The sequence below is a fragment of the Oncorhynchus kisutch genome, linkage group LG17 (genome assembly GCF_002021735.2).
Source record: "Oncorhynchus kisutch isolate 150728-3 linkage group LG17, Okis_V2, whole genome shotgun sequence".
NCBI classification, from domain to species: domain Eukaryota; kingdom Metazoa; phylum Chordata; class Actinopteri; order Salmoniformes; family Salmonidae; genus Oncorhynchus; species Oncorhynchus kisutch.
Window position 1 is genome coordinate 46,412,579 of NC_034190.2, and position 16,629 is coordinate 46,429,207.

Genomic DNA, 16,629 nt, shown 5'->3' on the forward strand with positions numbered 1-16,629 from the left:
ACTCATTAGGATGCAAACGAGAATTTTGACCTTTGACACTGCTTTCCGTAAAAGCCCACTCTGCCCTCGACCTCACTGGCCACACAGAGGTCCTCAGAGACTGCCTGACAAAAAAGGTGAGCTGTAGTTGCACAGTGGGGGATAAGGTGGCTGTGTGCATGCATGCCTGCCATAATACGTTAATAACATTTAGTCAGGCGAATGATGGAGTTCTCCCCTGGGGGTGTTAGTGATAGGGGCACAGGGGGTAGAAGATGGGGGGTCTGGTTTTATTTATGTTTGACGTGCTACCTTTAAGGACCCTGTCAATGGGAGGTCTCTGATTAGCATGAACAGATGTATGGTTTATGAAGACCCCCCTGCCTACTGCCACTATAGGGACACACCAGCTGCCTCACTAAAAACACTCAAACCCACCTGACTAGGGAGTGTGTGTGCTTGGCTAATGCTTCAGATCATTAATGTTAATGTGTGTGTAAGTAGGCGCATGTAGCTGTGTGTTAGATTAAGTCTCGTGTGCAGTATACTGTATGTGTGTAGGACATTTGAGTACTATTGAAAAGTCCTTGACTGGTCTAATCCTCTCTCTGTAGGGGATGCAGTGAGTGCCGCTGTAAAAGACATGGAAGCACTAGCTCAGTCGATTCTCCTTCCTCTGAGCTGATTCAGTCCTACTGGAACTGTACTCAACACTTCACTTTCTCCAGCTCCAATTTCACAACTAAAACTGCCTTTTACAGCATACTGAGTCTTAACCAGCTTAGGGCTCAGCAAAGCTTTGAGTTGACGCCTAAAGTGTTTGAGCTTAACACTGCTGTCGATTAGGTAGGCTTTGAAACTGTGGTTAGACTCTGGGTTGGTCTTAACACTATGGGATATCTGGAGTGTGTTTCTGTGAAATACCACATTTACCTTTTCCCATTTCCCTTCCCCGGAAAGAAAAGATGGGACGATCCCAGATGGCACGAGACGGGATTACTGATATGACGGCACTGCCTGGCTTAATTTCGCATCCCCCCTCTCCTCTCGGTGTATCCCTTTTAGAGGCTGCGTGTCATATCAAACAGTCACCCTTGAGTTCTCTTTCCAGGTCAAACGTGAACTCTATTAGATCTATCTATCACACGGACAGGAGCAGCCTTGTCCAGCTCCGTTTACAGACAGAGATTGTCTAGCGAGACTGTGTTGCTCAGAGCCGTAGAAAACGTAGAGAAGCCTACAGAGCAAAATAAGGAAAATTGAAATGTCCCTGAGACCTGATTCAGCCCAGTACAGCTGTTCTACCCCCAGGATGAGAGACGAGGACGAAGGGAATCAGACATACCATCTCACAACCCCCACCACACACATACTGTACAGAGACAATTCTATGGGAATAGTGTAGGTCTGAAATCTTGCTGTATTGTCAGAATCTGGGTAAAAATAGATATTATTTTATCCTGCTTGTTGCTGGGAGTGATTTTCATTCTATTCAACACCCCAGACACCGTGACTGGGACAAACACACTCAAGGTCACATTCAAAGCTTTGAAAAGAATGCTAAAAGATCAGCTCTCTAGTCTTCCCTTTGTGTGTGGTTGTGTTTGTGTGTAAGTCTAGAGGGGTGATATAGTGCATACATGCACATAAATGTGAATGAGTGTTTCTGTGTGTCCAGGGGTCATAAATGTGTGATGTACAGTATGTGCATTAGTGTGAGTTAGTTTGTGTCTGTCTGTCTGTCTGCCTGTCTGCCTGTCTGCCTGTGCGTGTCTGAGTGTGTGTGAGGGGAGGGGAGGAGGGTCTGTGCGAGTGTGCGTTTGTGTGTGTGCACTGGAGTGTGAACTGTAGTACGTGGGCGCATGCCTGACAGCTGTTTTACAGACTGACTACAAGCCTATCGATCCAACATGAACAACCACTTTGGTGTTACTGGACATGGGGCCTGTGTGACACTTTCAAAGCCCCGGCCTTTTAAAACAGATACGAAAAGACAAATATCATTACGAATCAATGGCAGATCTTTTAAAGGTATTTAAGAGAGCCATGCTTTAGTGACTATAAATAGCCATCAATCTGAGAGACATTCGGAATCGGGAAGGGTGGGGGATGGGGGCAGGGCGAGGTGCGTTGGGCGGGGTGGGAAGATTACCCAGGGAACATCTGGAGGGCTTAGTGCCCCTGGTTTCACACCTGCTCTGGGCAGACGGGGTAGGTTAGCTCTCTTCCCCCTTCTCTCAAATCTCAATCTCCCCTTCTCTCTCTCGCTCTAATTCTCTATCCCTTCCCACTCTACCCCTATTTTCTTCCTTATTTTTAGTCTCCTTCCCTCCCTCCTGCTGCTCTCCCCATCACAATTACAGGAGGAGATCATTCAAGGTAGAATACACCTTTATTATATTGGGCTTATGCCAGCTAATATTTAGAAGAAAGAATCACCGCCCCTATCACCATTCTACAACCATTCACAATCTCCTTCAAAGAGCTACTCCTCTATTATAAAAACCCTACAACCCAACCTCTGACATTCTAGAACATTCATTCTTGCCCTTGAGCATTTTCTAGATCTTTTTTTTCTTCTCCTTCCCTCGTTCCGTCTGGTCTTTAATCCAGCTAATTCAAGAGTTATAATTGAGCTTGTGAATTTAAAGGGGCAGCTTAACGTCTGAGAGGTCTACCCACAGTGTCAAATGAGGTGGAAAAAACTATCATATTTCATGTCTGAATGACCAGCTCATTACTCTGATTGGCTAAGCCAGAGCTCACTAATGTAATGTGTAAGGGGGACGAAAAATGGAATGTTACATGTTACTGGTCAGACAGCTAGACATGGGAGCAGTGCAGGCTACACGACTACACTATCTATCCCTGTCCTCTACTGTGTATCTGTAAGGGGATTTCTGCTACCATGTCTGACTAGACACTAAACAGTGCAGTGATAATGAATCCGTCTTTGTGTGACTGTGAGTGAATTAGTTAATTTCTTGAGCGGCTCACTGAGGGAATTCTATGAGTGTTGAAAAGAGCGCGGGAGGCAGCACAGATTCAGTCTGTGACATGAGCGCTTGAGTCTAATGGAGTCACGGTCATTACCACACCCATTGTATGGCTTTAATCCTGTACTGTAGCTCGCACCGTGGCATAGAAGTGTGGCTTATCACTGCCCAAGGCTCTCAGTCACTGGCTGGGTGTCTATGGGCCTCATAGACGGCAGACACGTTTATATGTGACGTATGAACGCCGTATACCAGTGGTATGTTAAACAGGATCAATTGAAAGAGAGGGGGAGGGAGGAGGCTACAGGATTGAGAAAGCATTCATAGGATATCTCAGACAGTCAATCATAGACAGCTGCCATTTTAGATGGTTTATAGGTCTGAGTAGTGTATATGCTTTTACTAGCAATAGGTTAACTGTGATGGATGATTATTGAGCATGGTAGGTCATTGAGGTGTAGTGGGGTCATTACCTCATGAAAACGAGCTCACCTTATGAACCTGTCTGACAATTATGTATCACATTAAAAAAAGACCCTCTGCATCCGACGGCAGACGGGTACTGTATCAAGACTTGTTTATGTTGTCGAGACTGCCACTTTGTAATAATAATAATAATAATGAATAATTGGCCCATGTAATAATTGGCCCATAGGGAATACAGTTGATTGAAATAAATTGATTTCTGAAAGATCCCATCGTTCAGCTATATTTCCAAATCTCTCATAGAGAAAAAAAGGTTGACAATCACAAGGTGACCCAACTCTGTCTACGGAGTCACATGACAGACCAACCGACAGAGGTTTGGGAGAAAAACATCCCCTTGACTAAATCAGGGCTGCCAAGCATATGCCAGAAAAAGAAACAAACACATCACATTTCAGAGTCTCTGTTTTCTCCTCCTCCTAACGGATTTTCTTCTCCTCTTTCCACCCTCTCCCTTTCTCCCTCCATCCCTAGCTGCCTAATTTGAAACCCAGCTGACAAAGGGTTCTTTCAGAGTCCTCAGTCCCATCACAATGGCAGCCTCAGTGCCCTGGCTCCCACCCGCTGCCCGCCTTCTGCTGGCTACCTCTGCCCATAAAGTGGCAGTGGATGGGTGTCATTAGCTCCTATACATAGTGAGATATACACTCCAACTTCCTCCATCTAGGCAATTAGCCCTGGCCGCTAACCTTGCCACTGCACCAGTGTGTGTGTGTGTGTGTGTGTGTGTGTGTGTGTGTGTGTCTGCATTCACAATGAGGTTGGCACCTGCAGGCAGACAGAGCCACACACAAGGGAACCAGTCGAGCACCGGTAACAGCACTAAACTGAAGACTGGCTCACAGCATTAATATGGAGCTAAAATCCGTATTCACAGAGAAAGAGTGATGTACAGTTGATGTCAGAAGTTTACATACACCTTGGCCAAGTACATTTAAACTCAGTTTTTCATAATTCCTGACATTTAATCACAGTAAAAATTCCCTGTCTTAGGTCAGTTAGGATCACCACTTGATTTTAAGAATGTCAAATGTCAGAATAATAGTAGAGAGAATGATTTATTTCATCACATTCCCAGTGGGTCAGAAGTTTACATACACTCAATTAGTATTTGGTAGCATTGCCTTTATATTGTCTAACTTGGGTCAAACGTTTCAGGTAGCCTTCCACAAGCTTCCCACAATAAGTTTTGAATTTTGGCCCATTCCTCCTGACAGACCTGGTGTAACTAGGTCAGGTGTGTAGGCCTCCTTGCTCACACACGCTTTTTCAGTTCTACCCACACATATTCTATAGGATTAAGGTCAGGGCTATGTGATGGCCACTTGAATACCTTGACTTTGTTGTCCTTAAGCCATTTTGCCACAACTTTGGAAGTATGCTTGGGGTCATTGTCCATTTGGAAGACCCATTTGCAACCAAGCTTTCTTGAGATGTTGCTTCAATATATCCACATCATTTTCCTACCTCATGATGCCATCTATTTTGTGAAGTGCACCAGTCCCTCCTACAGTAAAGCACCCCCACAACATGATTGTAACGTCTGTTGGAAGGAGAGGACCAAGGTGCAACGTGGTATGTGTCCATATTTATTTAATAAACACAGCAATAACAAAAATAACAAAGAGAACGACCAAAACAGTTCTGGCTGGTCCAGACACACAACAGAAAACAACTACCCACAAATCATAGTGGGAACACAGGCTGCGTACGTATGGTTCTCAATCAGAGACAACGATTGCCAGCTACCTCTGATTGGGAACCATACCAGGCCAAACACATAGAAATACAAAACCTAGACTACAAAACATAGAATGCCCACCCCAACTCACCCCCTAACCAAACTAAAACAGAGACATAGGCCCCGAATGGGCGGGAGACTCCGGCAGCGCTGGTGTGAAGGGCGACTCTGGCAGCGCCGTAGTGAAGGGCGACTCTGGCAGCGCCTGACTGACGGGCGGCTCTGGCAGCTCCTGACTGATGGGCGGCTCTGGCAGCTCCTGACTGACGGGCGGCTCTGGATGCGCTGGACAGGAGGGAGACTCTGGAAGCGCTGGACAGGAGGGAGCACCTGGAGGGAGGAGACGGAGAGACAGCCTGGTGCGTGGGGCTGCCACAGGAGGCTGTGGACGAGGCACCGGATGGACCGGACCGTGGAGGCGCACTGGAGGTCTTGAGCACCAAGCCTGCACAACCTGTCCTGGTTGGATACTCCCCATAGTCCGGCAAGTGTGGCGGGGTGGAACAGACTGCACTGGGCTGTGCTGGCGAACCGAGGACACCGTGCGTAGGGCTGGTGCCATATAACCCGGGCCGAGGAGACGCACTGGAGACCAGATGCACTGAGCCGGCTTCATTGCTCCTGGCTCGATGCCCACTCTAGCCCTCCCGATACGAGGAGCTGCGATGTAGCGCACCGGGCTATGCCTGCGCACTGGAGAAATCGTGCGCCTCACGGCATAACACAGTGCCTGCCGGGTCCGCCACGGTAAGCACGGGGAGTTGGCTCAAGTCTCCTACCTGACTTAGCCACACTCCAAGAAATGTTTGGGGCTGCCTCTCGTCCCTGTTGCGCTGCAGTGCTAACTCCTCATAACGCCGCCGCTCGGCTTAAGCTGCCTACAGCTCTGCCTTGGGGCGGCGATATTCCCCAGCCTGTGCTCAGGGTCCCTTACCGTCCAAAATCTCCTCCCATGTCCAAGAGTCCAGAACCCTCTGCTCCTGGTTACCACGCTGCTTGGTCCTGTTTTTCTCGGTAGTTCTGTAACGTCTGTTGGAAGGAGAGGACCAAGGTGCAACGTGGTATGTGTCCATATTTATTTAATAAACACAGCTATAACAAAAATAACAAAGAGAACGAACAAAACAGTTCTGGCTGGTGCAGACACACAACAGAAAACAACTGGTATGGCAACTGCACCGCCCTCAACCGTAAGGCTCTCCAGAGGGTAGTGAGGTCTGCACAACGCATCACCGGGGGCAAACTACTTGCCCTCCAGGACACCTACACCACCCGATGCTACAGGAAGGCCATAAAGATCATCAAGGACATCAACCACCCGAGCCACTGCCTGTTCACCCCGCTGTCATCCAGAAGGCGAGGTCAGTACAGATGCATCAAAGCTGGGACCGAGAGACTGAAAAACAGCTTCTATCTCAAGGCCATCAGACTGTTAAACAGCCACCACTAACATTGAGTGGCTACTGCCAACACACTGTCAATGCCACTGACTCTACTCCAGCCACTTTAATCATGGGAATTGATGGGAAATGATGTAAATATATCACTAGCCACTTTAAACAATGCTACCTTATATAATGTTACTTACCCTACATTATTCATCTCATATGCATACGTAGATACTGTACTCTATATCATCGACTGCATCCTTATGTAATACATGTATCACTAGCCACTTTAACTATGCCACTTGGTTTACATACTCATCTCATATGTATATACTGTACTCGATATCATCTACTGTATCTTGCCTATGCTGCTCTGTACCATCACTCATTCATATATCCTTATGTACATATTCTTTATCCCCTTACATTGTGTATAAGACAGTAGTTTTTTTTGGAATTGTTAGTTAGATTACTTGTTGGTTATTACTGCATTGTCGGAACTAGAAGCACAAGCATTTCGCTACACTCGCATTAACATCTGCTAACCATGTGTATGTGACAAATAAATTTGATTTGATTTTGGAACTACCCACAAATCATAGTGGGAACACAGGCTGCCTAAGTATAGTTCTCAATCAGAGACAACAATTGCCAGCTGCCTCTGATTGGGAACCATACCAGGCCAAACACATAGAAATACAAAACCTAGACTACAAAACATAGAATGCCCACCCCAACTCACGCCCTGACCAAACTAAAACAGAGACATAAAAAAGGAACTAAGGTCAGGACGTAACAATGATGCTGCCATCCCCCGTGCTTCACGGTTGGGATGGTCTTCTTCGGCTTGCAAGCCTCCCCCTTTTTCCTCCAAACATAACGATGGTCATTATGGCCAAATAGTTATATTTTTGTTTCATCAGACCAGAGGACATTTCTCAAAAAAGTACAATCTTTGTCCCCATGTGCAGTTGCAAACTGTAGTCTGGCTTTTTTTTAAGCGGTTTTGGAGCAGTGGCTTCTGCCTTGCTGAGCGGCCTTTCAGGTTATGCTGATATAGGACTCGTTTTACTGTGGATATAGATATTTTGTACCTGTTTCCTCCAGCATCTTCACAAGGCCCTTTGCTGTTGTTCTGGGATTGATTTGCACTTTTCGCACCAAAGTATGTTAATCTCTATGAGACAGAACGTGTCTCCTTCCTGAGCAGTATGACGGCTACGTGGTCCCATGGTGTTTATACTACTGTTTGTACAGATGAATGTGGTACCTTCAGGAGTTTGGAAATTGCTCCCAAGGATGAACCAGACTTGTGGAGGTCTACAATTTTTTTTCTGAGGTCTTGGCTGATTTCTTTTGATTTTCCCATGATGTCAAACAAAGAGGCACTGAGTTTGAAGGTCCTCCTTGAAATACATTCACAGGTACACCTCCAATTGACTCAAATTATGTCAATTAGCCTATCAGAAGCTTCTAAAGCCATGACATCATTTTCTGGAATTTTCCAAGCTATTTAAAGGCACAGTCAACTTAGTGTATGTAAACTTCTGACCCACTGGAATTGTGATGCAGTGAATTATAAGTGAAATAATCTGTCTGTAAACAATTGTTGGAAAAAGTGCTTGTGTCATGCACAAAGTAGATGGCCTAACCGACTTGCCAAAACTATAGTTTGTTAACAAGAAATTTGTGGAGTGGTTGACACATTAGTTTTAATGACTCCAAACTAAGTCCATGTAAACGTCCGACGTCAACTGTAAGTGCAAGTATGTAGGTAATAAGTGGATCCATGTGTTCATAAAGAGGGGGCTGATACTCTACTGTTACTGCAGACGAGACACAGCCTAAGTCAAACATAAGCTATGTTTGGAGAAAGACATCTGGCTTCCATAAAGCCAATCTTAAGACTTGTTTCAGTCGCCAGAGCCAAGTAGCAACTGGCCTATTTCCTAGAGCCTGACGAAAATTGTTAGTACTTACCCTAATATCTATAAGAAACGCCAGACTGAAAGCAAAGTGTGAGGATTTGATTACCTTGCCGCAGACGCGTTTCTAAACTGACGGGGGGGTGCCAAACTCCCTTAGAGGAGGCCTTCAGACCCTCTCCCCTCACAGAACCGGAGTAATCGCTAACTTGAGCAGCAAAACGCTGTCGCAGAGCTTAACTAAATCTGATGAGTCCCAACATGGAGGGATTTGGGGAGAGGGGTTAAACAAGGAAGGGAGAGAGTAAGCGGAAGAGAGGTTGGGAGAGAAAGAGGGGGAGACAGAGGGAGAGAGAGAGAGAGGGCTCACAGCATGCTTTAGTGATTTTCTGTGAACAAAGTAAAACCCTGAGAAATTCATTTGTTTTGATTAAATACATTTGACAGGAGAAGGAGACACAGGAACAGTTTTTAGGCTTATGGAGGTGAGGTACTGCTATATCGTCTTGCCCTTCTTGTAATCTACTGTATATACCTTATCCTCTCCCTGCTCAGCAGCCGGTGTCAGAAATCCCTCCTCATTATTTCACCCTTAATACCTACTACTAAGAGAACACAGCCCTTCAGATCAAACAATCCAAAAGTGAGAGCCCCTCTCCTTCTGTCTCTCCCTCTCTCCTTCTGTCTCTCCCTCTCTTTCTGTCTCCCTCTCCTTCTGTCAGTTCAAAGCTAACAACCTCCCCAAGAGGGGCCTGGCCCCCTTTCAACATGCCGGCCCCTCTCGTTATTTCAATCTCTTCACTGCTGGCTCAGCCCAGACACACACACACACACATGCATTACTAATGCAACAATTAACCTGTAACCATAATATATGCATAATGCCTGATATGCCTAGTTTGTCTATAGTAGAAGTTGTACTCAACTATGATCTGCTTTAATATTACGAATAGATTGTGGCTTCTATCAATGTAATTGTCTGCGTCATTTCCAACACCCCATATATATATATATATTTTTTTTCCTTTATAACTTTCCCCTAACCCTACCGCCCCTCCCCTAATTGGAGTAAACTAATGGACAACAACACGAGTTTTAATGACTCCAACCTAAGTGTATGTAAACCTCCGACTTCAACTGTATATAACATTCAATTGGTTGCAAGAATAATGTATAATCATTTACATAGAAAAACTCTACGTTTTGAATCGATGTGCCATGGAATCGTTAAAACGAAAATCTCCTCCCAACTATTTAGCAATCTCTACGGCACAGCTGTCAATTCTTTGGTCCTTAAATGAAACTGGTATACTTTTTTTTATTTATCTCAATTTTCTTTAACCAAGCAGTTGTTAACCTTTCCCTTCATCACGCCACAGCAGAGACAGGCCGTTAAGATTCCCCTGCTCTCTCCTTCTGTAATTTTAGCCTCGCCCAGATCCCCAGGGCTGCAGAGACAGGACCACATCAGTACGACAGCCATTATGGCGCTCGTTCAATCAGCCTGATCTGTGCCAGTTCACCACGGGGGTTGAAACTATCAGGGTGGGTGTGATTAGTCCTGCCTGAACACACCAAGCAGAGTTCAACCGCTAGCACGGGAGTCGGGCAAGTCTGGAACTGTAGTCTAGTAGCCACAGGCAGGGTATAAATAAACAATATCTGAATGTATAGCAAATTTGCATGGGTGTGTACATTGCGCAAGTGTCGCCAAGTATAGATAATTGGGAAAGCTTCAATGCTAGTACAGGTACGTGTGCGTACATAAGTGTGTGTGTGGGTGTGTGTGTGTATCAGCAATTGTGTAGTTGAGCATGTGCAAGTGTAATTTTGTTTACATACATGCACATATAATACTCAACAATAGGATCTGATCTCATATACCCAAGTCTATACCTATTGTCAAATCCAATCACAATAATCTCAAAAATATTTTACATCATTTAGCAGACGCTCTTATCCAGAGCAATATACAGTAGTGAGTGCATACATTTCCATCATGCTGATCCCCCGTGGGAATTGAACCCACAACCCTGGCAATGCAAGTGCCTTGCCCTACAAATCCAGTAATGGGTAGTTAACTAGAATCTAGATCAAATCAAGATAGGATTACAATGTGTCTTTTGTGAATAGAGTCTACACCTGTCCAGAAAATATAATCTTACATGTTTTAATATCAGGTGGCGTATTAGTCTGTATGCAAACTCGCATCTATAGTAGGATGTGGCAACTGAACCTGTTCTATCTTACCTCTCTCATCTCCTGGGCGATGGAGGCCAGGCGTTCGTTCTCTGACTGGGTGTTGGTGAGGACATTACGGGCCTGGCGGAGCTCCGTCTGCAGCTCCAGGACCCGCTGCTCGTAATAGGCCTCCTTACACACCGCCTCCTGGATCAGAGACTCCTCCCTGCTCTCCCCGTCTGCAGCCACCTTCTTATGGTTGGAGTAGGCTTGTCCAAACGCCTGGAGAGAGAGCGAGACAGGAAGGGAGAGAGGTTAGGGTTTGGTAAATGCAGTGGAAAGGCTACTGTAGGCTTGAGAAGAGCACAAGCATGTGAACACTATTTCAGAGAGTTCCAGCATGTAGGATTTACTCGGCTGATCTCCTGAGCTACTTTTCCCATTTGGAATTTCATCCATTTTGAAATGAGCCCACTTGTTCAGCGGAGGTTCAGCTGGGGACAGAACCAACTAAACAGAACAGAGAGGAGGAGAGTGCTGTCCCAAAAGCTCTCCCTCCTAAAATAGTATATCCTGGAGCAATAACCCCTCAGTCATAACAGTTTCCACCTGGACGCCATCATCCTCCTCTAACACCTCTATTCCTCCCTCCATCATCCTCCTCTCACACCTCTATTCCTCCCTCCATCATCCTCCTCTTACACCTCTATTCCTCCCTCCATCATCCCCCTCTCTTGCCCATACCGACTCGCTCTTCTCCCCCATCCTCTCCACCCATAGGACGCTAGTCCATACTGCACATGCTCAACCAGAGACCAAGCAGAAGGCAGTTCAAACACTTAGGAACCAATCCGAGTAAAGCAGAAGACAGGCTATAGGAAACCTCATGGACAAACACTGTCCCTCTCTGATTATAGAATATAGTCCAATGTTCTTAAGGTCATCTATGAGTACAGGCAGATAAAATGAGGAAATCATCCAAATTCCCCAGATTGACAGCAGTTTAGAAAAGGAAGATGTCTCTACTACCACAGGCCAGGGACACACAAGAGTGTGACAGTGAGAGAGGTCTTGTAATTTTCTGATCCATTTTTGTCTCTTTGCTGCTATAATGGCCCTTAGTCAATAATGGCGTGTTTCACTTCACTATTAATTGTTCCTCTGTCGGGACTTTGACCCTAATTTCTTAATGGACCATGAGGCAGCCCTATCACAGTGCCTGTTCAGAAATGTCTGGTCACGCAAAGAGACTCTAGGTTTCTCTCTCTCTCTCTCTCAGAATAATCACCCTCTGATTACAGATTTCATTTCCAATCCCCAGTGATCCATTTGATGGAGATTTTAATTTCTCATTTTGTCTCTCAACTGGATACAATCCCTACGTCTGGATTCACCTGAGACTATCAGACATCTGACCTTGCTTTTATCTCCTCTCACTCTCTCTCTGACCCTGACACACTCTACAGTACACACTATAAAGTACACACTCTACAGTACACATGCACGTGACTGTGGCCAGATTAAGTCGTGTTTCTGCGTTTCAACATAATCCCAGTAATTCCTTCCTTTAGAGCAGGGGTATTCAACTCTTACCCTACAAGGTCTGGAGCCCGCTGTCCCTGTTTAGAGGGGAAGAATGGGAAAAAAAACTGTTGAGTTTGAGGACTTTAGAGAATAAAGGAAATCTGCACTTTAAAATGACATTTGTGAAACTGAACTAGTTACAGACGGAGTTAAAATAAAAAATCCTGTGCAGAACTAGTTACAGCCAGGCATGAAAATGACATCATGTCTCGTGCATGATGGACATCTCACGTGATGGGGAAAGATATAGAGATTGCAGGAAAGCAGACAGCATAAACATGATTAGATACACATTCCAGCTGAGAACAACAGTAGGCTTTCACTGGAAGACTGGAATGGCTCTAGAATGGTGGAATGGTTTCTGGCTGTAGCATGGAAAAAGGAGTCAAGGATCTCAGGCCACCTAGAGAACACCAATCTACACACAGGCTAGCACTGTGGAGCATTGGCCTTGGGATACCATAACGGGTGATAAATGACCAAGCTTGTACTACATCGACAAACTGTATCCACACGCTTTGAGTGCCATCACACACCACATGGGCCTCAAAATGAGCCACCGTCCACTCAAAGCTCAACCCATCAAAACAACCGCATCCCCTCTTTGATTAAATCGTCATTAAGAGCAGGGATTAACCCAATCAGAAAGTAGGGGAATCCTATCACTATAATCTGGATTGTAGGGGGGTTGGACTCTGACCCTATCAATCTAATCTAGGGGGCGCGGGCAGGCAGGCTTCAAATGGGGGGCACCGAGCCCCCGCTGACCCAAGCCCCTTAATCTCATCCCCTATGCATGGGGTAACTTTTGGGGGATGGGGAGGGGGGAGCGCAAGCAATCCATAAACTTAATGCGGCACCCCTGACACACAGCCCAAAAATTTAATACAGCACCATGCAGCACCATATGTTAACTGTAAGAGGATGTGAGTGAGAATTAGCATATTGCGATATGGCTAATAAAAGAGGAATTCATGATAACATACATACAGTTGAAGTCGGAAGTTAACATAGACTTAGGTTGGAGTCCTTAAAACCCGTTTTTCAACCACTCCACAAATTTCTTGTTAACAAACTATAGCTTTGGTAAATCTACTTTGTGCATGACACAGATACTTTTTCCAACAATTGTTTACAGACAGATTATTTCACTTATAATTCACTGTATCACAATTCCAGTGGGTCAGAAGTTTACATACACTAAGTTGACTGTGCCTTTAAACAGCTTGGAAAAATCCAGAAAATTATGTCATGGCTTTAGAAGCTTCTGATAGGCTTATTGGCATGGTTTGAGTCAAGTGGAGGTGTACCTGTGGATGTATTTCAATGACTACCTTCAAACTCAGTGCCTCTTTGCTTGACATCATGGGAAAATCAAAAGAAACAAGCCAAGACCTCAGAAAAAGAATTGTAAGACCTCCACAAGTCTGGTTCATCCTTGGGAGCAATTTCCAAACTCCTGAAGGTACCACGTTCATCTGTACAAACAATAGTACGCAAGTATAAACACCATGGGACCACGCAGCCATCATACCACTCAGGAAGGGGAGGCGTTCTGACTCTTAGAGATGAAAAGTGCAAATCAATCCCAGAACAACAGCAAAGGACCTTGTGAAGATGCAGAAGGAGACAGGTACAAAAGTATCTAAAGCCACAGTAAAAAGAGTCCTATATCAACATAACCTGAAAGGAAAATTACGTGCAACATCTCAAGACATCAGGAAGTTAAAGCTAGGTCACAAATGGGTCTTCCAAATGGACAATAACACCAAGCATACTTCCAAAGTTGTGGCAAAATGGCTTAAGGACAACAAAGTCAAGGTATTGGTGTGGCCATCACAAAGCCCTGACCTCAATTCTATAGAAAATGTGTGGCCAAAACTGAAAAAGCGTGTGCGAGCAAGGAGGCCTTAAAACCTGACTCAATTACATCAGCTCTGTCAGGAGGAATGGGACGAAATTCATCCAACTTAAATAATGTGACCCAAGTTAAATAATTTAAAGGCAATGCTACCAAATACTAATTGAGTGTATGTAAACTTCTGACGCACTGGGAATGTGATGAAAGAAATAAAAGCTGAAATAAATAATTCTCTCTACTATTATTCTGACATTTCACATTCTTAAAATAAAGTAGTGATCCTAACTGACCTAAAGACAGGGACTTTTTTCTAGGATTAACTGTCAGGAATTGTGAAAAACTGAGTTTAATGTATTTGGTTAAGGTGTATGTAAACTCCGGACTTCAACTATATGTATGTAAAGGAAGGTGACAGCTGACTTTAAGAGAATGAATCAGTCGAATATTTGTGGTAATGCAGAAACGAGCTACAAGCTCTAGCATGTATAAAGGGAATGGGAGAAGACAGAACCCACTGGAGATTTGGCCCTATGAAGCCAACAAGGTCTGATTCCAAATGAGCCCATATATTATGGGATGGATCTAACCAGACTTCCTGCTGGGTTCTGATCCCTATAGGCCCCCCAGGCAGACAGCAAAGCACATCATCACAGTTAGCTTCATCATCATGTGATGTTCTGGGGAGGGGGATGATGTGGTGTCATCTCTGATCTTCCTATCTCTCTCTCTGTCTGCTTCTCTCTCTCGCTCTCTCAATTTTTCAATTCAATTCAATTTAAGGGCTTTATTGGCATGGGAAATGTATGTTTATATTGCCAAAGCTAGTGAAATAAGTAATAAACAAAAGTGAAATAAACAATAAAATATGAAACATTACACTTCCAAAAATTCCAAAAGAATAAAGATATTTCAAATGTCATATTATGTACAGTATCTATACAGTGTTGTAATGATGTGCAAATAGTTAAAGTACAAAAAGGAAAATAAATACACATAAATATAGGTTATATTTACAATGGTGTTTGTTTTTCACTGGTTGCCCTTTTCTTGTGGCAAGAGATCACAAATCTTGCTGCTGTGATGGCACACTGTGGTATTTCACCCAATAGATATGGGAGTTTACCAAAATTCTTTGTGGGTTTGTGTATTTTTTTGTGGTAATTTTAAATGGAACCTATTTAACTAGGCAAGTCAGTTAAGAACAAATTCGTATTTAAAACAACGACAATGACATAATATGGTCATATATTTAGGAGGAGGTTCGGAAGTGCAGTTCAGTTTCCACCTCATTTTGTGTTTTGCCAAATTTAATTACACACTTGTTATTTGTGTACATGGATTTTATAATGTCGTTGCACACTCTTGGCATTCTCTCAACCAGGTACCTCCTGGAATGCTTTTCCAACAGTCTTGAACGAGTTCCCACATATGCCAAGAGTTTGCAAAGCTGTCATCAAGGCAAAGGGTGGCTACTTTGAAGAATATCAAATTGAAAATAGATTTTGATTTGTTAAACACGTTTTTGGTTACTACATGTTTCCATGTGTGTTATTTCATAGTTGTGATGTCTTCACTATTATTATACAATGTAGAAAATAGTAAAAATAAAGAAAAACCCTTGAATGAGTAGGTGGGTCCACACTTTTGACTGGTGCTGTAGTTTTCCCGGTTGCCAAATGCTAAACAAACAACATTTCCTTAACAAAATCATGTGCCCATGAAGTCATTATTGGACAAAAAAATGTTCACGTTAGATCCATGTATGATTAACATGAAGCATCAGTTGTGTGTCCCAATCTTTATATTACTTTCGCTCTGGTCTTCCAACAACATGCAGGAGGATGCAGCGCAATAGCTGCTCTAACTGCGACGTGAATAGTCTATCCACGGAATAGCCTCCGTCTCCCATAATCTGCATCGGATGAGCTAATAAATGCTGCTGCTACCCACGGAATGTTTTTTCAGAGATTGCAAGTTATGATGGTGCATGCATTTCATCAAACGACCAATAATTAGGCATGACTGTGTTTGGTTCGGACTGCGTTCTCACCTGCAGCGAACCGCACCACGGTACGAACTGAACCGGACCAAGACCGCCCATTCTGAGCGAACCATGGTGCATTGTTTAGTGGGCTTCCTATTGCAGATAGTGTTCACACCAGTCAAAACGAACAGAACTAAGGGACTTAAAAACTTATTCGGGATCGGTGTCCCTTCCACGGGACGGTTGAGCTAACGTAGGCTAATGTGATTAGCATGAGGTTGTAAGTAACATTTCCCAGGACATAGACATATCTGATATTGGCAGAAAGCTTAAATTCACTGTCCAATTTACAGTAGCTATTACAGTGAAATAATACTATGCTATTGTTTGAGGAGAGTGCACAATTTTGAACAAATTAGGCATATTTGGGCAGTCTTGATACAACATTTTGAACAGAAATGCAATGGTTCATTGGATCATTCTAAAACGTTGCTCATATACTGC

At 44.1% G+C, this 16,629-nt stretch overlaps 1 protein-coding gene across 1 annotated transcript in view; it reads right to left on the reverse strand.

Moving 5' to 3' along the window:
* Nucleotides 1-16,629, reverse strand: part of LOC109907756 (protein bicaudal D homolog 2) — a 77,714-nt gene that overhangs the window by 27,323 nt on the left and 33,762 nt on the right. The window contains exon 2 of the mRNA XM_020505937.2: nucleotides 10,766-10,978. Within this exon, the coding sequence (XP_020361526.1) occupies nucleotides 10,766-10,978 (213 nt within the window). The remainder of the gene's footprint in view (nucleotides 1-10,765; nucleotides 10,979-16,629) is intronic.